The sequence below is a fragment of the Colletotrichum fructicola genome, assembly GCF_000319635.2.
Source record: "Colletotrichum fructicola Nara gc5 chromosome Unknown KSG_Nara_v1_contig03, whole genome shotgun sequence".
NCBI lineage: Eukaryota > Fungi > Ascomycota > Sordariomycetes > Glomerellales > Glomerellaceae > Colletotrichum > Colletotrichum fructicola.
In genome coordinates, this window is record NW_027094053.1 from 2,684,715 (window position 1) to 2,705,636 (window position 20,922).

General features: G+C 51.1%; 8 protein-coding genes across 8 annotated transcripts; 3 read left to right on the forward strand and 5 right to left on the reverse strand.

Annotated features, from left to right (window-relative positions):
• Positions 1–49: 49 nt before the first annotated feature.
• On the reverse strand, positions 50–2,148 carry CGGC5_v005521 (putative transcriptional regulatory protein; the record flags this gene model as incomplete). Its single annotated transcript, XM_066151463.1, has 2 exons — positions 50–1,970; positions 2,021–2,148. The coding sequence occupies 2 exons, from the start codon at positions 2,146–2,148 to the stop codon at positions 50–52; spliced, it is 2,049 nt and encodes a 682-aa protein (XP_066009115.1).
• A 505-nt stretch (positions 2,149–2,653) lies between these two features.
• On the reverse strand, positions 2,654–3,970 carry gaaC-1 (L-threo-3-deoxy-hexylosonate aldolase; the record flags this gene model as incomplete). Its single annotated transcript, XM_066151464.1, has 7 exons — positions 2,654–2,803; positions 2,871–2,981; positions 3,039–3,330; positions 3,386–3,645; positions 3,707–3,768; positions 3,826–3,855; positions 3,904–3,970. 7 exons carry the CDS (start codon positions 3,968–3,970, stop codon positions 2,654–2,656), a joined length of 972 nt encoding a protein of 323 aa, XP_066009114.1.
• Positions 3,971–4,461: 491 nt separating this feature from the next.
• On the reverse strand, positions 4,462–6,338 carry ATR2-8 (Cytochrome P450 monooxygenase ATR2; the record flags this gene model as incomplete). The annotated part of the gene is made up of 7 exons (XM_032030549.1): positions 4,462–4,877; positions 4,945–5,547; positions 5,606–5,674; positions 5,727–5,811; positions 5,864–5,946; positions 6,000–6,036; positions 6,099–6,338. 7 exons carry the CDS (start codon positions 6,336–6,338, stop codon positions 4,462–4,464), a joined length of 1,533 nt encoding a protein of 510 aa, XP_031890137.1.
• A 952-nt stretch (positions 6,339–7,290) lies between these two features.
• CGGC5_v005524 (uncharacterized protein) lies at positions 7,291–8,061 on the forward strand (the record flags this gene model as incomplete). The annotated part of the gene is made up of 3 exons (XM_032030548.1): positions 7,291–7,421; positions 7,523–7,661; positions 7,759–8,061. The coding sequence occupies 3 exons, from the start codon at positions 7,291–7,293 to the stop codon at positions 8,059–8,061; spliced, it is 573 nt and encodes a 190-aa protein (XP_031890228.1).
• A 1,697-nt stretch (positions 8,062–9,758) lies between these two features.
• On the forward strand, positions 9,759–11,339 carry CGGC5_v005525 (Choline transport protein; the record flags this gene model as incomplete). The annotated part of the gene is made up of 1 exon (XM_032030547.1): positions 9,759–11,339. The coding sequence occupies one exon, from the start codon at positions 9,759–9,761 to the stop codon at positions 11,337–11,339; it is 1,581 nt and encodes a 526-aa protein (XP_031890216.1).
• A 242-nt stretch (positions 11,340–11,581) lies between these two features.
• On the reverse strand, positions 11,582–13,448 carry prlL-22 (MFS transporter prlL; the record flags this gene model as incomplete). Its single annotated transcript, XM_032030546.1, has 6 exons — positions 11,582–11,839; positions 11,898–12,275; positions 12,338–12,561; positions 12,619–12,801; positions 12,863–13,136; positions 13,203–13,448. The coding sequence occupies 6 exons, from the start codon at positions 13,446–13,448 to the stop codon at positions 11,582–11,584; spliced, it is 1,563 nt and encodes a 520-aa protein (XP_031890217.1).
• A 2,419-nt stretch (positions 13,449–15,867) lies between these two features.
• Positions 15,868–17,559, forward strand: CGGC5_v005527 (uncharacterized protein; the record flags this gene model as incomplete). Its single annotated transcript, XM_032030545.1, has 1 exon — positions 15,868–17,559. One exon carries the CDS (start codon positions 15,868–15,870, stop codon positions 17,557–17,559), a length of 1,692 nt encoding a protein of 563 aa, XP_031890218.1.
• Positions 17,560–17,825: 266 nt separating this feature from the next.
• Positions 17,826–19,437, reverse strand: CGGC5_v005528 (putative transporter; the record flags this gene model as incomplete). Its single annotated transcript, XM_032030544.2, has 3 exons — positions 17,826–18,067; positions 18,133–18,737; positions 18,791–19,437. 3 exons carry the CDS (start codon positions 19,435–19,437, stop codon positions 17,826–17,828), a joined length of 1,494 nt encoding a protein of 497 aa, XP_031890138.2.
• Positions 19,438–20,922: the final 1,485 nt, after the last annotated feature.

Sequence of the window (20,922 nt, forward strand, 5' to 3'; positions counted from 1 at the left end):
ATTTCAGCGTCAATTATGCTTTTTCGCTACTATTCATTAGATAAACTTGCTAAGACAGAGTATTCGCCTCAGAAGCCAGTAATCTTCCAAGCATTGTCTCAACCCTCAAGAGCCCCAAATTAGCCAGACCCTTTGCGCCGGCTGCGCCTGTTGCAGATGCCCGAGTCGCGCTTCTCCACCTCGTAATCCATGCTCGAAGTTCTCTGTCCTCATCATCAAACCCAAGATCTCCATCATCGCTAACGCTGAAACGAACCGCATGAGATGCCGATGTGATGTGCAATAAGTGCACCATGAATGACCCGCCGATGGCAAAGTTTTGCCGACTCCAGCTGTGCCAGAACCCATTCCACTGAGATCCGGTCATGTTTTCCAGCATCTCTACAAACTCTTTGACACAAAGAATAGAGCCTTTGATGACTGCCTTTGCGGCATTAAACAGTCCCTCGGCCTCATTGGGAGATTGCAGCGCAATAGCAGGCCAACGATCAAGAGGCCTAAGTAGAGCGCGGAACAGTGTCATATGGGTAATGATATAGCACAAATAAACTGCACCGATACCGTACATCTCATCTTCGCCGTCTTGAGTTGGTGTTCCAGCATCATGAGCTGCCGGTAGCTGAGATTTTCCTATGAGTGTTCGATATCCTGAGGAAAGACTATCACGCCATTCCTTCAACCTTGCACGAGAAGAACGAGCCAGGTCTAAAGAAAGTGGCAGATCATGCGCTGTTCTCCAGATACCGCGAGTTGTATAATACGTCCGTTGGATATCTGACATGATGGACGTCATCTGCACTAGTTCGCAAAGGTGTGTTTTGGTGTGTGCTGATGAAGACATGGTGTCGTCCACATCTTCCGGCCTAAGGTCTGGGATGTCAAAATCGTCTTTGTGGATATGGCTAGGCATTCCTCTTGTCAGTGAAACCCACTTCTCCATCGTCCACGTAGCCCACCACAATCGCTTTCGAAGCCTTCGTTCCCAAGGTGGCACAGACTCCCAACAAGAAGGGTCTTGATGCAGTCCAATGGTTTGTGCTACTGCGACTGCACTCGAGATAAGTGACCAAGAGAAAGCGGTGTCCGAGAGATAGGGATTGGTGGGGAGTCTCTGCTGAAATAAGAGGCAGGCCTGCAATGTTGCTAGAGAAGGGGCATGAAACTGCTGAGAGATATCCAGCCAACACAGACGGTACAACCGTTGACTTGAAGGTGGATGCAGAAGTAGGCCGTAGAGGCTTTCATCATGCATGATGAATGGCAGTGAAGATGCGCATAAAGCCGCTAGCAGTCCCAAAGACATGTTGCTGAGCTGCTCAGGACCTGATGGAAGTTGCTGAATGGCAACGATGGGAAAGCATGGATCCACGAAGCGGGCATAGAGCTGTATCAGGCGCCATGCTGTCTGGGGATCAACAATGCTCCAAAGTTCTGCCCAAGCACCATCAATGACGGAACTTTCGACCTTGGGCTCGGCATTCGCTAAGAGTTCCTGGTCTGTGATGCCAAATATGACAGGACTCTTCTGTGAGGCATCCTGTTTCAAGCGTCTATATTGCAGACCGCTCAATCTGGACCGAGCAACATCGTGGTCATCATACTGCTCGCGGTTGAGGAGGTGAATATCGGCGGCTCCGGTGGGGCCTATGAAGAAGCTGAAAGCCCCGGGTATTGCTTCAAGGGATCGGTGTAAAGGTCGGTTCTCGGTCAATGTAACGGGGTGATCTGATGTCCCTTTTTGTGATTCCCGTGCCTGAGAGAGGCCATGATTTGACTGCGGGGAGGCTTGAGAAGAGTCATGATCGCGTGAGGAGGTCTGAGAAGGCGTCTCGGTTCCAGCTGAGGCCACACGATTACCCGCAAGAAATAGGGGATCATGAAGTTGTTCAATATCGCCGCCCAGGAGATCATTCTCTGTCAGGTTGAAGAAATCCGGGATGGGAAAGTCCTGGTGGGCATGTTCCCAGAAGCTGTCCATCAGTTTAGTCAATTAGTTTGTGAGTCCAACTTTGAAGCTTACTTTGAAGGCGATACCGCCGCCTCAACAGGCGATGACGCTCTCTTCCTTTTCCTTTCTCCCGGGCCTTGAACGAACGTACACGATAAGCTACGAGTGGAGCACCGATGACATGGTGGGCCTTTCGGCATGTCGCAGACAACCTTTCTCTTCCGGCAGCAGTCACATGGTCGTGACTTTCGTGACTTGTAGAAGCGGCCAACTGGCGGCGGACGCGCAGGGGTTGATGGTTGGGGTTGTTCCATCCTTTCGGGTCAGGCTAGATGCCGAAGATCAGAAGAGCGGCCAACACTTTGAACGAAAGAGCCCGGAAATCGAGCATTGAAGGCCGAACGGGCCTTCCGGATAGGAATTCAAGCAGCAGTCATAGTTTGGTCTCTGAGGAACGATAACAATGATAAAGTCCGTGGGAATTCGATAGGAAGGATTCCATCTTGATAAGCTTATCTACGTAGGCTCGGCCAGTCACGGCCGCTCCTTTTTCTTAGCGACAAAACAACGCCTAAATGACTTGCCCCTCATTCGCCAGAAGCACCCCAAGAATTGATGCGTCAAGCCCCCTGCCGGGATCATGAAGCCTGGTGTTCCACTCCTGTTAGTGCAAATGACGGAGAAAGATAGGCGCTTCGGCTTCTGCTACAGCGTCGCCTCCAATTGCAGCAGCTTCTGCAAGTAGGGGTCTGCAAACATGCTGTCGGCAAGGTCATCGGACATTGAGGGCAATGGACGCCGTGACACAGGACTGTAGCCAAATTGCCTGTTCAGTAGTTTCTTCATTCCATGTATCTGAGAAACTGTCAGTATCTTGCTGAGTTTGAGGTGCTGCTTGAGGCCGCCAGTGACTCGGACTCACCCCCATCTTGAGCTGCACACGGTCGGCCAGCGAGATCAGCTGCTGTAACTCCAGTGCTTCCTTCGCCGTATCGTGCGATTGGCAAAGGTCCCACAGCTTAACGCATGCTTTCTGTGAAATGTGAGAGATGTTTCTTTGTTAAAATATCTCGTCATTCGGTCGACTTACAGGAGCAAAATTGGGCAATCCGCTGATAGCGCCCCCAGCGCCCACCGCTACTGAGGGCAGAAGGAAGTCGATGAAGCCGTCTATGGCAGTGAACTCCAGGTCTTTCGTTCGCCTGGGATACCTTTCTTTGAAATTCGGGCTATTCGCCTCTGCCAAAATGCGCGTGAGTTTCCCCACGTTTGCACAGGTAAGCTTGATGCCGCATATGTTTGGTGATCCCTTGATGATGTCTACAACGAGATCGCTATCCATGTCGACCCCGCCTGAAACAGCAGGAAAGTTGTAAATGATGCTGTGAGCCAAGACAAATCAGCGCTTTCCCACGAGGTAAATAAGCAGTGCCTTACATTGGCAAATCCGATGCTTCGGCGATATTAACGAAGAAACTCTTGATCGAATCCCGATTGGCAATTAAAGCTCCGGCATAGTATCCTGGCGGGATCACCATACCGTAGTCAGCGCCCGCTTCAGCGGCATCACGAGCGAGCTTAATCGATTCGCGGGTACTGGCGCCCCCAACGCCGGCAACGATAGGAACATCTGAACACCCTATGCGATCAAGGGTTCCTCTTGCCGTCCTTATCAATTCGATTCTCTCTTCACGATCCTTGAGAAATAGTCGGGTCAGTTCAGCGACAAGTATTAGTTGACCGCTCTCGGGGACCAACCAAATGCACCGCCTCTCCTGCACTGCCCGAGATGACTGGTATTGTACCCGCCTGTGCAATGACTGTTTCCTGTCAGAAATTTGAGCTAGAAACTGCATTGATCACAAAGTCGGTTATACATTTGAGGTGGTTCACAAAGCTTTCTAGATCTGTCTACGTGTGAGTTTCACAACATGTCCACTCTGCGGGAAGCGTACCTAGATTCTCGTTCTGCTTGAAGAAGCAAGGGAGTGGCGTGTAGATACCCTTCGGCAACGGCCTCATCTTTGCGAAAATTGTACAAAATTAGTGAACTTGCGTAAAGTCTTGATTCCAACACCAATCTTAATATCTACTTAGATACAAATCTTGAGAAGAGTGCCGTTTCTCGGGAACGGGAGCCGGCGTCGGCCGGCGCGGCAAACCGACCCCACATAAGCCATGATTGCGGCCAACGATAAGATATCCTTCAGCAGCCCTTAATATCCAATGCAGTGGTGCGACAGGTAGTAGTGCTAGTTTTCATATATCAACGAGGACACAACTTTGTCCTAAGTCTATGATTGTTGCACTCGAAGAAAACAGTTGAAGTGAAGTGGATCTAACAAGAAACTATTCTATTCATGGATCTATGATGAGATAAGAGCTAATAGACAAGTAAAATGCACGTTCTACTTAGAAAGAAATGCGGTAACAGGCTGAATGATTGGCTACGCAAAATAGCATGGAAAAGAAGAGAGAAGCCAAGTCAATCCCCAGTCCTTGAAGTTGATCGCTTAGCACCGGCGCACCCGGATCAGTACCTCTTTCGTTGGGTCTGGGAGGACGTTTGTCGCAAACTCAATGTTCTTGAATCGTGGTTCGCCCTCCGGGTTCTTGATCTCGTAGTTGAGGAGGAATTCGGCAAACATCAGCTTGATTTCAACGTCGGACAAGAACCGCCCAGGGCATGCGTGTCTTCCAAAGCCCCAGCCCAGCTCAGTGCGGGTGACACTGACGAAAAAGTGCTTGTGTTCCGAACCTTCCTCCTGACGTTCGCGATATGAACGCATTCCATCGAACTTCTCGGGGTTAGGATAGATCGCAGGGTCGTAGTTGATGGCGCTGGTCGGGAGCTCCATCTTTGTCCCGGCAGGAATGTAGGTGCCATCTTTCAGAGTCAAGGGTTTCGTTGCCATTCTTTGAAATGTAGCTAAACTCCGTCAGCACATTTGAACATGGTGACTGCATATAACCGAAATTGAAGCCAGAAGACTTACTCATGTCTGGTGCGCTCATGCGAAGACTCTCCTTCATCCAGCTGTCAAGCTTCTTCATCTCGGCCAGGGATTGTTTTGTGAAAACACCGCCTGACTTCTCAAGTACCTCCACCACTTCCATTCGAAGCTCCTCAGCCCGATCTGGCTGAACAGCCAGATCGTACAGCACCTGAGTGATGGTCGATGACGTGGTGTGAATACTGGCAACAGCTAGTGTCATCTGAAGAATGAGTTGAAGCTCGAGATCATCGGCCTTGGAGGCGTGTGCCCCGCTGGTAAGGTGATCTAGCATCGTGGGTGGGTTCTCCAAAGGTGCGCCTCCTAGCGCCTTCTTCCTGGCTAGGGATTTGGCAATGATCTCGCGGCCTCCTGCTAGCTGCTTCTCCTTCTCCAGACGCTGAGGCAGGAAGTAGGCAATAATGGGCCGGAGAATAGGCGGCCAGGACTTCAAGGCTGATCCGTATTCTATGGCGGTATGAACGAATGATGTTGAGAGTTTGAGCCATGTCGGATTACGAGCAGCTTCTTCGCTGTGCATGATTCTCGCCGACATAATTGCTACCATCTCAAGAAGAGCTTCGCTGAGGTTTACTGGGGTCCATTCTGGTTGTCATGTGAGTGACTTTCCTAGCCCGGGTCATGGCGGTTTGAGACTGCATACCTGCGTGCAGACCAACAAGTTTTGGAAGGTGTTCCTGAATCAAGCCATGAAAGACGGGAACGTAGGCTCCTGTAGATTTGATCAGCTAAGCTTCAAAATTAAGGTTACGAAGAAGGTTTACCAAGGGTAGGGTTCATTTTAGCCAGAATCTGGTGGGCGCCCCACGCCTCGACTCCTCCGACACTGGTATAAGGCAAGAGCGCGTCCTAAGAAGCCAGTGAGTTTATGTCTTCTGCTTTGAGACAAGGGGTTACTAACATTGTCAATTGAAGCCTTGAAGCTCAGGGCTGGATGGCTTTTCAATTCATCAAGATACTGAAGCGGAAGCACGATTTTGGTTCCTATCAAAGTCAACGCAAAGTCGCCGGACGATTGCTCACCCTGGAAATCTTACCATCCATGGTTTCCAACCCGTAAGGCTTGTTTTTGAACTGATCGATTGTCAGCATCTGAGTCTGTCACTAACCTTTCATCTAGGCCCGTCCCATCTTACCCGCTCGTAAAATTTGTCAAGGAGCTGTTTTGATAAAGGAGCGTATGCGCGCCTTCTTGCAATCGGGTCAGACATTTCCTCCGCCAAAGGTATCGGAACTTTTAATCTCCTCGTGGTGAGCTGCGTCAGAATCCCAAGAAGGCATGATGCGACGATGAGCCAAGTGATTGTCGAAACAAGATGGTCCCAGGTGAGGAGTGACGTGTCGAAGTGAATCGTTGTAGGAAGTAGAGATTCCATGACGCTGCTGAAATCCAGGCTGAAAGATAAGCAATCCGAAATTTTTGCACTATGGGCGCAGGAGATTTAAAGATTGGTCGATAGACGTCAAAAGAGGTGTAGGGTTCGTCTGGCTTTAGGCTGTCTGAGCTTTGGTGATTTTTCTGATGAACTACAAATCCTAAAAAACAATGTTCACCAAGGCGTGATTGCATATATAAATTTCCAAGACGCATGAACACATTGCCACAAATCAACAGTTTGGACGACTATTCGGAGAACTGGATCTTGGAGCGGACGATGGCGACCAGCTCGGCCGGACTCTGGGCAAGTACCGAGTCCTCCAGGCCAAGCCACCTGCCATATCATGCACGGGGGGCCATAGCCACTACCAGACAAGATCATTGACGACTAGGTAGACTGAGTACTCGGTGTCTCAGCTTGTTATGTTTCTGGACTTAGGGGAGCCGGTGGGAGGATGTAGGTCTTGGGTCAACTAGTGGGCCCAGCTCCGAGTTGTGGACATAAACATGGCTAAGCTCTTCATCATACAAATGATCCGCTGAGTGAACATGATCGGAATTGAGATACCACCGCTGCTATTCGCTGGTCAATGCCCTACAGACCACCAACAGCTGTCGCCGCGCACTCGCTGTTTCTGGCTCGCGACGGGTATGCGCAAGTTCCTAGTGACCTGTACGCTTACTGTTCAGGGGAGGCACGAGCAGAATGTGATCCATCATACTGCGATTGAAACAGTGGTATTTGTGGATCTAGCAGTGCTAAAGTGCCGCATACATTGTACGCCCTGTTGCCTATTCGTTGAATATCCAGTTTGGGGGCGAAGCCCAATGGAGACAATACGTCACCAATATCACCCCACGGCCTGCCCCAGCTTCTCGGCATTTCCCTTAATTCCGCAACTTGGTCTCCAAGTTCGAATTCTAGCATCATCACCGAACCTTTAGGCAAAATGGCTCCTCGTGTTTCAGAATCAACCAAGGCGGACCGAGACAACATCTACGTCCGCTCAGCGTTCAATTACGTTGATGCGATCAACAAGGCAGTTACAGAGCTGACTCAGACTTCACTGGAGCGGGTGCGGTGAGTTCTTCTCATTTCTTTGTCCGAAATTTCCCACCAAGATTTCTTCGGGCGACTCGCGCAACTATCCATCGTTCGTTGCTTAATTCTGATGGGAACAGAGACTGCATGAGCAAACAAGCAGTTGTAGAACTAGCACCCTCAAGCATGACTCCACCGGGAAAGGAAGACAGCATCAATAGCGCTGACGAACATGTTGCTTTCATCGGACTGATGCGTGGCCTGATCAAAGAGGCCAATGTGTGTCCTTTCTGCGTCTCCTATGGAGCCTCATCCTAGCATCCTCTGCCAGAGGCGGGAGATAGTCTTCTTGTTGTTGGTGCTGACCAGGTAGCAGATAGAAATCTTTGACTGGGTCTACGCCGCTGGCCCTCGTGTGATATTGCAGGCCAAAGCGAATGGCTGGTCTCACCATGATCAACCATATGTCAACGATCTCGTCTTCTTCATGGACTTCGTTGACGTCAACGATGCTGCTGTCGACGAGTTTACTGAATTCCACAAGCAGGAAAAGCATCAGGACCGAGCCGGGCTGCCAAAATTGACTTTCATCCGTGAATACATCGATTCGGCATTTTTCAAGGGGTACATGGATGAAGAAATGAAGCGCGCGAAAAGCAACAACATGCCCTCCACATAGCTTCAAATAGGACCCAACGATGGCTAGAACGGGCTGCTAAAGGGGCCAGAATGAAAGACTCCCCATGTTTGCTGGGTCAACTCAGCCACAAGTGTCGTTAATAATGTGACGTTCATTTTGAGCCCTCTTGTCCATCAAAGTTTGGACAGGTTCATGACTAGAGTCTGCGGGATGTAACTTCAAGTGATCGACGCTGCCACGGGAAGTCTGTTACCCACTCAACGCCGTTGTCATTAATATCCGGCCGTATTTCTTCCCCGGTCGAAGAGTCGATCTAATCTAGAGTTTCGGGACTTTGCAGGTGCCAAGGCGCCGAGTGTCCGCCTCCCACCGGCTGACTACGATACGGAGAAGATCGATGTGTTTTCGGAGCTCGGTGCTTGCGGGGCCCGGATGCCCAGAAGCTCTAGATGCAACTCTTCAGGTGGCTGACGTACACGTGTAGCTGTTTGAGACTGGGAGGACAAAACTATTCTGATTGCCAAGATAAAACTCTTGGCACAGGCTTCAGTAAACAGAGAACGATGACTCGCCCCAGTCAATGATAGACGCGTGAAGGGGTGCGGGCTTGGGTGGTTGTGATGAAGCGGACACCCGTTTGTCCGAATGTCCGAACTTCCAAACGTACGCAAGCTTCCAAAAGAGACTTTTCTCGACTCGATTCTTCTATAATAGACGAAGTGTTCTTCAAAAAGTTGAACAACTCCTTTCGAGTTCCTCCAAGAAGTTTTCCCTTTGGTGCGTAGAAATCATCATTAGCCTAGAGTGCGCAACTCGTCTTTCCCCTCTACACTCTGTTCCGCCGTATGTAAACCCATCTTCGCTCATTTTAATAGCAAACATGCCTCTGGACTTGTCCCGATAGAGTATTACCATCGTTTATTCACTTGAAGAGGGGTTCAATGTAGCGATCATCCGGTGTTTCTTCACTGATTTACCCCATACTGCATGTGACTAAGCGTAACGTGCGCCTAAGTGGAGTTGGAATTCCCCCGCAAATTTTGGTCAAACTCTCGCGTAAGATTTTCTCTCTATCCATGCAATCAGTGGGCCGAACCAGCGCAGATTGATGGGAAATCTATCATCCCGCTAAACCCGTCTCCATCGAGTTTGCGGGGGACGAGATTCGCATATTCTTGTACGTAAAATTATCAGCAACAACAACGAACGCCGGCTTGGCCCCCGAAAAGCTTGGCCAAGATTCTAACCATATGTAGACATCTTGATGCAACCTGCTGACCCTTATCGAGGGATATGCGCTTACTGAGCCCAAGAGAGCAGCATCCCGTCAACGCAATGGCCAATTATCCTTCCCCGGGCCGGTATCTTCAGGGGTTTCGGCCAGCTAGTGGCGATACCGGTATCAATAAGGAGCTCTCCCCCGCGAAATAGTCGCACCATCGCACCATTGGCATGCTGACCGCCGCCGGGCACCTCACTTTCCCTGAGCTAACAGCGCCGACGGCGACATATGGCAGACATAGAAGCCTGGTTACCGATATGATCCGTTACGTAGAGACTATATCCGAAGTTGCCATTATCTTGAGCTGAGACAGCACCGGGCCGGTGCGGTGCATCAGTTCTGAATGTCTAACGACGCAGGTCCTTCTGTTGTTGCTTCTGCCAATTTCTCCCGCAACTCCCCTTTAGAATCACCAAGTTCTTGGCGTACAGCTGATTCCCAGCAAGAGCCGACAATGTATCGCCAGAAGAAATCGCAAGGCGACGACGCCGCCATCGACAAGGCAATCACTTCGCGATCGGTCGACCAGCAGGATGTGCCGATCAACGCGTCCGGACATGTCCAGGAGCTCGAGCGGAACTTCAGCCTCCTTTCACTCGCCGGAGTCGGCCTCGTCGTCGGCAACGTCTGGCCCGCCATCGGGGGCTCCATCCTCGTCGCAATCTTCAACGGCGGCCCGCCCGGTGTCCTTTACGAGTTCATTGCCGTTTCCGTCTGCTACTGGACCGTCGCCGCCAGTATCGCCGAGCTCTCGAGCGCTATCCCTTCGTCCGCCGGTGTCTATCATTGGGCTTCCGTTACACCTGGCCCGAGATGGGGACGCGTCGTCGGGTTCTTCGCCGGTTGGTGGAACTATCTCGCTTGGATTCTCGGCGCCGCGAGTATGGCGTCCATCTTCGGAAACACGGTCGTGCAGATGTACGCGCTCAATCACGACGGATTTGAGGCGAAGCCATGGCACGTCTTCATCGTTTACATAATCGCTACTTGGCTTGCATGTGCAGTGGTCTGCCTCGCCAACAGCGCTCTGCCTCGGATCAACGACTTCGGCGTGTTTGCAATCATTGCTGGCTTCTTCATCACAATTGTGACCGTAGCGGTCATGCCCGGCCGGGACGGGCGTCCGCCGCACGCATCCTCCTCCTTTGTCTGGACCGAGTGGACCGCCGACATCGGATATCCGGACGGTTTCGTGTTTCTGGCCGGCATGCTCAACGGCGCCTTCAGTGTTGGCGCCGTTGACGCTACTACCCATTTGGCGGAAGAGATCCCGAACCCCCAGCGCAACGTCCCCATCGCCCTTGGCTTGCAGATGAGTATCGGCTTCACGACCGGCCTCTGTTATTTGGTGGCCATCATGTATGCAATCAACGATTACGACGCACTGTTCAGCTCCCCTTACCCTATTGCGGAGATCTACCGGCAAGCAACCGGATCTGCTGCCGGCGCTACTGGATTGCTCGCGCTGGTCCTCATCTGCATCGGTCTTACATTGATGGGACTCTACATCACTTGCGGCCGCACACTCTGGGCACTTGCCCGTGACGGTGCGAGTCCGCGAGCTGACCTTATGGGCCACGTTAGCCCTCGGCTGGGAATGCCGATGTGGTCTACAGTCTCTTCGGCATTGCTGGTCACTGTTCTCGGTGCCATCTACGTCGGCAGCACCACTGCTTTCAACGCCTTCGTCGGCAGCTTCATTCTTCTCTCGAGCAGCTCCTACCTCGCAGCTATCCTTCCCAATCTCCTGGCAGGAAGAAAGCGGGTGGCTTACGGGCCCTTCCATATGCGCGGATGGGTCGGCTTCTTCATCAACGGTGTTGCATGCACTTACATGCTGGTATGGTTTGTCATCTACAGTTTCCCTTCCACTCTTCCGACCAATGCTCAAACCATGAACTACGCCTGTTTGATTTGGGGTGGTCTCACCATCTTTGTTGGTTTATGGTGGCTTGTTGGTGCCAGGAAGGGCTACCAAGGCCCAACAACGACTGGTGGTGTTGTCACGGAAGCACAAGTGGGTACGACTGCTTGAGGCACAGTTGAGTAGAATGTAGAGCTCGCTTCGTAGCCTGTAGGGTAGCAATCTAGAAGCTAAGGCAAACCTTTGGACATGTAACTTGAAGGATAAACGTTGCTGTCTCTGCTGTGATATGAAACAGACGCTGAAGAGAATGTCGCGACCCTGTGTCTTGATACATCGGACTTCTCACCGGCTTCATGTTGACCTTCTTTCCCCCTCGATGACCCAAGCGCCACCTCCAACCCTAATGAGGCTTACGCATCAAATCGGAACGCCTCCTTTCTTCTCTCATTCTCCTCCGACGTCACACCTGCAATGGCCTTGACTGCCTCTCCCTTCATGACCTGTGCGACTGTCTTCTGGCCATTTGCGAGCTGCTTGTTGTATCGAAGGAGAATGAACCGTAAGACAAGGGCCGTGCATATAGCGAGGAAAGCGCCGCTAGCGTTGACACTCATGGCCAGTACGTGATGAGGCGCATCGGAGTCTGGGTAGAGATAAGAAGTCCAGACCTGAAAAGGCTCATATTAGCATACCGTTTGCGTCGCTGAAAGCAGGTTCTGAACATACTTGACTGGTGTTGGCAAGAGCATTGACGATAGCTACAGCAGAAGCGCGCTTGATGCGTGGTCTGATCATGGTCTTCTGTACCCAGGCCAGCAACACCGCGTTCGTGCCATATGCGCCAATGGTCATGCAGAACATGGAAAAGTATCTGGGCGCCGTGCTCAAAGTTGTCGCGGCAATGATATATCCCATGATGGCAATGCACATAGGCCAAATGATGTGAAAGCTTGCATTGTGAGTTCGGTCGGCCGAGTAGTTGTTGGCGATGGAGACGCAGAGAGAGACGAGGTAGGGCGGCGCAGTTAGAAGAAGAGTCTTGACGCGACCATATCCAAGGGTGTCGACGATATCGGGGAAGAAGTTGCCGACCGCAGAGCAGACCTAAAATATCGAGTCAATACTTTGAACTCATGATTCAGGACTTCAAAGGGGTATGTTTTTACCTGGATACAGATGAAAAGGAAGGTAAAGAGGTAAATTCTCCAGTCCATCAGGGCAAGCCTGAAGCCATATGACCATGGCTCATCGTCTTCGTCAACCTGTCCGGCGTCCTTGACCAGACGCCATTCAGCGACAGCTCGCTCCTTGGGAGTCAGCCAGGATGTAGTCGAGGGCCAGTCGGGGAGCAACCAGATGGCGAAGACTCCAACGAAGATGGTAATGCACCCTGTACCAATCAGCATTATTACTTGGAGAACTTGTTGGGCAAGTCTACGACACATACCCTCAATGATGAACAGCCAACGCCATGATTCGAGACCTTTGGCGCCGTCGAGAGAATGTTGAATTCCTGCACCAATCAGGCCGGAGAAGGCACTTCCCAGTTGACTGCCGGAGAACAAGATAGCTCCACGGAAGCCCATTTCATCTCTCTTATACCATGATGAGATCAAGAATAGCGCACCAGCTGTGGAAAGAGTCAGTCCTGAGATTACAGAGGCCGTTGACATTGCATGAGGACCACTCACGGAGAAAGGCTGCCTCGACGATTCCCAAGAAGAAACGAATGGCATAAAGTCCTGAGAGATTGGTGACGGCACCCGTAGCTGCGGACATGCCACCCCACACAACGACACAAGCGGGAATGAAAAGAGATGGTCGAATCTGGGTAAGGTAGATGTTCGAGGGGATTTGCATGAGGATATAACCGACGAACAAGATCGAAACCGCCGTCTCGTACTGAGTGTCGTCGAGTCTCAGGCTATCTTTGATACCAGCGACTTTGGCTGCGGCAATGTTTTTCTGTGGAAGAGAAGCTGTTAGCAGTCGCTATAGCCGACAGACGTAATTACGGGAGTCTCAACATACTCTATCGAGATAATTCAAGATGAAGATGATCCATACGACAGTGAGAAGACGAAAGTCAAGCTTCCGTTTCAGCTTCTTCTCGACTTCGGCTATCTCCTCCTCGCTCATGGCTTGAGCCTCTGCCATGCGGTTTGGTTCTTGGGTCTCCTTGAGCTGAATCGAAGCGGCGTCTCCATCGTCTCCAGTGAACGCCGACGTTTCGCCGGGCACGGGAGACTTGATGTCCTGGTTACCGGATGCTGCCATGTTGATGAAGAATACCTTATGCAGGAAAATCTCCGATGACAACTTCTCCTGTCTGTGAAAATATTTCAAAGAGTTTCAACACACAAGACAAAGTTCGCACTTAATGTCAGGCCAGCTGCTGGGTTGTCGGCGAAGAGTGAGGCTCGTTGAGGCTCGAAGTGGTTCTTGCCAAGTACAACTAAGCTTTTTATATATGGATGAGACCAGATTCGCCAAGAGCTCTTAAGACGAATGTCAAAATGCCATCCAATGGGATAAATTTGGGTGGCAAGCACCACATTGGAGACGAGGCATGGTAGGCTTTCGTAGTACTCGGGATAATGCCGTAAGAGGTTCGAGCTTGGATGTGGAACCAACCAGCGGTAAATGTTACAGTGATAGCCATAATTGGCATCAAGGTTTCATCTGTTTCTAAACATTCTTGCAAACGGACCGTTTTCATGTCGAAGGTAACATCAGGCTGTACCAAATTTTGACAACATCAGGCACTCCCTAGCCAAAGCCTCTATGTAGACCTGCTGCATTTCAACGGGAGAAGCCATGATATGGCATAGAAATCAAGAATGGCAAATGTATGGGTATCAAGAAACAGCGAAAGATGGCGAATAGTCAATGACCTATAGCCGAGGTTCCCCGCGTGAAGCTAGAGCCTAGATTGCCCCAAGATGGCGGATATTAATCAATAGCTTCATCACTTTCGCGGGGGAGACACGGCTGTTCTACCCGATTGACCAAAAGCCTCTGTTGAGTCTGGGGACGTGGAGAAAGCTTGGGGGCCGGATATTTGCTGCAGGCTGCCCTGCGAAAGTCACAAACGAGACTCCATCACGACGACCCGTAATGGAGCCAAAAGCACATCGCGCCACTTATCAGAAACTAGCTCCACAAGAGCCTGTTCTTCTGAGCAGCCAATGACAGTGATAATTGTGGCTGTTGACGGGAGGATAGCAGCACATATTCAAAGATCATGTCGATCCGTGGGTGTTTCGTCCTTACACTGGGTCTCGGCTTACAGCCGGTGCATCGGCTTTCGCCCGACAGCCATAAAAGGCCAGCCACAACGGAAAGAAAGTGTGGATTAAACGAACGCCTGGCCCCTTCTATCAAGTGCCCAAAATATCTTATGGATGGAACGACCTGCTTCAATGAGTATGAAGACTGCATTAACCCATGCTTGCATTGCTTGGAAATGCATGTCTGGTGCGATTAACCAGGGCGAAACATCCCGAAAGGCTTCACGTGTCATAGAGAATTGGTTATAACCAAGCAACTGGGATTAGTTCCATTGGAGGAATAACTGTTCATGAGAACCCATGCTTCAGAGTCCACGACAGATCATCTCACTTAGCTACAGCTGCATTGCGCGACCTCTATTCATGGGCTCCGCAATGATCAGCATCATTGTCTCCCTGTCGTAAACATACTACAATGATCAAATACATACGTCAAGTAAATCTTCCATTCAGGTTGTTGAAGACGCATTGTAAACTGTCACATTCAGTGAAGTTTGTACGGGGTCTGCTAGGAACTGCTTGCTGACACATTTCGAACGCACGAGGAGGATCATCATCAGATAGCACTTGGATGTGTTCCGTGAACTTTTAGTTGAACCATTCAAAGCTTCCAGCTATTTAACCATACCATTCATGAGGTATCCTTCACGTCTTGTTGATCTGGGCCACTGTCGGTTCACCAGAATTCGCAGGTTGCTGCAAATTTAGATGTGTATGCCATGTTTGAATGTTTTGCTTTGATTCAACTGGAAGACTAGGGGAAAATCGAGGCATTCAGACCTCGACATAGCATATCCAGGGTGTGAGCATGGAATTTCAGTGCTTTCAGAGAACCTCCGAGGAAATTGGATCGTTCGGGCTCCACCCTCCGCTTCGGGTCGGCCCAGAAATCCGCAATCGGGCTCCACCGTGTCCCCGACTACCCCGGCCCCATCGGAGGAAAGCACCGACGGTAGGCAGTCCGTCATTATTCTGGAATGAGCGAAGAACGCCATGCAAGGAAGCGCAATGGCTCGGCACGAAGCCAGGTGACGGGTATCAACGGCCTCGTGATTGCCGCTCGTGCCACGTCGTCCATTTGACAACGCATCAACACAGGAGTTCGGACGAGAACGCTCAACAAATCCATGCTTTGACTTCCCTAGGTTTCAGCGATGTTTCCGGGGCAAATCCATTTAGGTTCAGCCATGTGGAACTAGTAGAATGAGGGGGAGCACAACGGCCAAACGATAGTCCGGATGTACAATGTCGACTAGATTGGCCTAAAATACATCATTGACTTGCGGGCGTCTCGGCCAATTGACTCTCGCCCTGTCATCCCTTCCCCCCAACACTCACCCCGGATCGCCCAACACCACCACACTGGAAGATCACTCTCATCCGTGTTAGCGCTAGACATCTCCAAAATGAGAGGCAAGGGCACTTCTTCAGCAGTCATTTCTCTCACCGACGGTTATTACAACCTTGGATCCTTCGGTCGAGTTGTCAGCAGTACCAGCAAAGATGCCCAGCTCTGGGCCAGTCGCGGCCTAACGTGGGCGTACGCATTCAACCACGACGAGTCTGCACGATGTTTCGAACGGGCTATCAACTATGACCCCTTTTGCGCGATGGCGTATTGGGGACTCGCCTTCGTCCTCGGCCCTAACTACAACAAACCATGGAAGGTGTTTGACGGCGAGGACCTGGCTATCACGACGAAGCGGGCACATCATACCATCATGCAGGCGAAGGCTCATTCTGCTAATGCATCGCCTGTCGAAGTCGCTCTAATCGATGCACTGATCTGCCGATACCCTCAAGAAAAGCCCCTAGAGGACTGCTCGAAGTGGAACGAGGACTACGCTCTTGCGATGGATGAAGTGCTCAAAGCTTTCCCTCACGATCTGGACGTGGTCGCCCTCTGGGTGGATGCCACGATGAATGTTACACCTTGGAAGCTGTGGAACTACAAGACAGGAAAGCCCACTCCTGGAGCAAGAACTCTCGAGATCAAAGACGTGATGGATCGTACCTTCAAGCTTGAGGGTTCCCTCCGACATCCCGGCCTTCTCCATCTGTATATTCACTTGATGGAGATGTCACCCACCCCAGAAGCCGCGCTCACAATTGCAGATAACCTGCGTGGCCTCGTCCCTGACGCGGGACACTTGGAGCATATGCCTACTCACTTGGACATTCTCTGCGGACAATATCGGCGCGCTATCGCCTCAAACTCGGACGCTATTCGTGCCGACTCTAAGTACCTCGCAAAAGAAGGCCCACTCAATTTCTACACGCTCTATCGGTCACACGACTACCACTTCAGGCTGTACGCCGCCATGCTTTGTGGGCAATCGAGAGTCGCCCTCCAGACAATCGAGGAGCTTGAGTCGACGATCTCCGAGGACCTTTTGCGAGTGAAATCGCCACCAATGGCTGACTGGCTTGAAGGCTTCCTAGGTATGCGGATGCACGCACTCATTCGCTTTGGAAAATGGGACGACATCCTTCGCCTGAAGCTTCCAAACGACCCTAAGCTCTACTGCACAACAGTTGCCATGACCCACTACGCCAAAGGCGTCGCCCTTGCTGCGACGGGACGCGTAGGAGAAGCCGAGCAGGAGCGTCTATTGTTCCTAGAAGCTCTGAAGCTTGTTCCGATCTCGCGAACGGTTTTCAACAACACGTGCCAGGAGACACTCGCGATCGCGGAGGCAATGCTCGACGGTGAGCTAGCGTACCGCAAGGGAGACTATGATGCCGCCTTCGCGCACCTGCGGAACTCCGTGGCGAGGGATGACGCTCTGCCATACGACGAGCCCTGGGGCTGGATGCAGCCAGCACGCCACGCGCTCGGGGCTTTGCTTCTGGAGCAAAGCCGTGTTGAGGAGGCAGCATTTGTCTACAGCGCTGACCTTGGAATCGATGAGACATTGCCGCGTGCGCAGAGACACCCGAACAACGTGTGGGCGCTTCATGGCTTCTATGAGTGTCTTATGAAGCTGGGTCGAAAGGATGAGGCCATGATTTTGAAGCCTCAGTTGAACTTGGCTCTGGCTGTGGCAGACGTGCCGATCAAATCGTCGTGCTTCTGCAGACAGCAGACGGTTGATTGACAAATACGGATACTGAGCCCGCCATCCCAGCGGAAACTCAGTGACACCATGATCCATGCCAGGTTATAACATTGGTTGCAACAGGCATGTCAGATATCGAAGGCGCCAAGTGAGAAAGCAGAGATTGAAACATGAATAAGAGGCCCAGGTGGTTGAACATAAAAGGATCTGCATTCACTCGAGACATCTGGTAAGAATGGACATAGCGTCAAGAGTATTTAGTCGAATTACATCGTGCATTTAGAATCACAAAACATGACTCCGTCCTAATGGATATATCTAAAGTTGGGATGAAGATGTCCTAGAATAGCAACCTCGTCCTCTGGCAACCGCAGTCGATAGTCTCGGTCGCCTCGTTCGCGCCTTTTGTTCTCCCATGTCTGGTAAGCTACCAGGCTCAGAGATGCAACGATCACTGAAGCCGCCGTAGCCGTGTTCAGACTGTTGCCGGTTCGGTATCCCGTCTTGGCATCCGTGTTAATGTAGCTCCATGTAGCCGCGATGGAACCTGTAAGGCAAGCATCGTTAGCTTAGGTGACAGAAAGTAGCAGCATGCCAGGCCGAGACACTCACCAATGTTTGATATTCCAGAAACCGCTGCATTTGCGACGTTGCGCACTGTGTCTGGAGCGGCATTGGCCAACGACCAGCTGATCACCAAGACTCCAAACCCGTATCCCCCCGCCGTGTTGATGAAAATGGCAGCGTAGCGAGCCTGCACATTCTTCGAAGCCAGCCAAATGGAGTACCCAATGACATTCAATGTCGCGCATCCAACAATTGCATAGCCGTGCTTTCGCGTCTTCATCGTGATGTATGCCAGGCAGAGCGCGAAGACCATACCTACCAAAGGTGGCGGGACTGACAGTAATTGAATACCAACGGTAGAACGGTCAGGGTAGTTGAGTCTCAAGATTGTGACAGTGAAAATTGAGAGACCTTGAACAGTGACCTGGTTGCAGGTATACATCCATGTACACACGAGGACATTGACGTTCAGGATGCCACGCTTGATGAGCTTCCAGCTGATGCGCTCTTTGTGTTCCCGGATAGCGGGCTGGTCGTGGAAGATGCGTGCCATCGCCAGAGCACGCTCGTCTTCGTTGAAGATGCGCGTCTTTGACGGGTCGGCTGGAAAGAGGTACAGCGATAAGAAGCCGACACCTATGGTGATGATACTGGAGCCATAGGGTCAGCAAGGGCGCAACACAAGTGAGCTTATTGGACAAACCCTTCGACCAGGAAAATATTCCTCCATGAGTAGGATGAGCCGATTCGTCCCAAAGACAACAATCCGGATGCCAAGAGACCACCAAAGGCCGACGCTAGTCCAGCGGCTCCAAGCATGAAGAATGATACTCGGGTGGTCACCTCATTGCGCCGGTAGTATCGTGACACGACATATGACAGCCCCGGGAATTGGAAGGCTTCTGTAATTCCGAGAAGAAGTCGAATCGCGAAAAAGCTGGCTTCATTGTGAATGAAAGCGGTTGCGAGAGTCACGACACCAAAGGCTATACAGCTCAAGGGCAGCACTATGTTGCCGAATCTCTTGACGCTCAGCGAGGCCGGGATGTCGGCAAAGAAGTAGATGCCGTAGTACAAACAGGCGCCGATATTGAAGCCATAGGTACTCAACCCTAGATCCGCTTCCATTCCTGCAACCTTTGCATTGCCAAGGTTCGTTCGATCAAGGAAGGTGAAGAAATACAAAACAAATATCATTGGCAGGACGCGAAGATCCACACGGCGGAGGAGCTTTGCTTCAGCAGCAGGATCGATGACATAGTTGTGAGCTGCCTCTGGGTCGACATGTGTGCCCGAAGGAGTAGTGATTGAGACGATGTCTGCGTCGGTCTTCATGTTGGATTCCGACATTGTGGTTGGACATGAAATGATAGTCGTACGTTGCGTGAGCGAGTCATAGCATGGTGGTCATCGAAGCCGCTTTTCAATGCTTCGTACATGATGGGCTTATCAAAAGCCAGGTCGAGTGCAATACCCGCTTTGCCGCTACACCGCCAGATGTGTGTCTCGGTTGGAATGGAACACACCGTACAGAATCGGATAATGGAGGTATGGCTGTACTGGCGATACGACCCAAGTCTCATCAGCCGCTCGGGCGGGGTAAGCCACCTACTCGAGGGATACCAAGCTGCAGGAGCAACCTTGAAGACAATATGCCAGCTTCAATCGCCATACAGGAGGAACAATAGGCTATCACTTAGCGTCCACGCCCGACTTATCGGTGCAATGTGCTTTCACAACGGTTACACAGCAGCTGCATGCTGATAGTGACTGGATGGGGGCAAGGGGGGCGCTGCGTGTTTCCCAGGTTCAACGAGATCTTCATTCGCTGAGAAACCGCCAAGGTTCTGAGGGATGCACTCGCAGATCAGGGCGAGGTGAGATATGGGGGGATATGTGATGTTCTCCAGTGGCACGGCCTCAAGGGCAATACTTTCTGTCAATACCCCAAGTTCCCAGCCCCTGAGAACTGCTCGGCACGTCTCTGACGATTCAGAGGTAGGCTTCGGAGGACTTTGTCGATTCTGATTTTTCATGCGACGTTCTGCAACGTCGAATGTTGTGGCATTTTACAAACCGCAAGCGGTCGGGTTCAAGCAACAAAAGATACCGATAACTGATCGGTTTTGGAAGCGATCACATATAATTCACATGGGTGCTATCAAGCGGCTAATGCACCTTGCATCTTTTCCGATTCCTTATCAGAATAGGATCTCGGAAGGTTGGTGATAGGAACAATTGTCTTGGCCAACCCCGCATCTCAGCTTTCGGAATGCAACACCAACCACACTACAATTCCAACGGAGTGAGAAGAGAGACGCAGAGTTTCTTACAGCCACTCAGAAGCAGGCATCAAGTTACGTGATCATCGAAGACCTGTTGAATATCCTGCCACCTATCAGCATTCCTCAATCGCGCTAATAGGACCCGAATAAATGACGGAAACAAGCACCCATCTAGGTGAAGGAGATTGGTCGCTGTGTATCTTTGTCTACGTAAATTCTATGCAGTTTGTTGTTGAAAGCCGCTTGCAAGTATCGGTTTTAATTGTTCCGCATTTTCCACGTCGGAATCCTTTTACTCCGCTTGAAGTATCAATGGTGGAGGCAAACCGACAAACATACTTTCCGCCTAGCCTTTTTCTCGGCCCCAGTCAACGTTGATGGCGTATTCCGCAGTCATGCGTTAACGATGTAACGAATGTGCAGTAGTGTTGGTGTTGAAGCACTGCTGATTGGTGGCAATAGAGTCAAGGTCAGTAAGACGCACCTTTGCTGACCCCCAAATGAAGGGGCTTTACCATAGGCTAAAACCACACGTAGCAACAGCTTACAT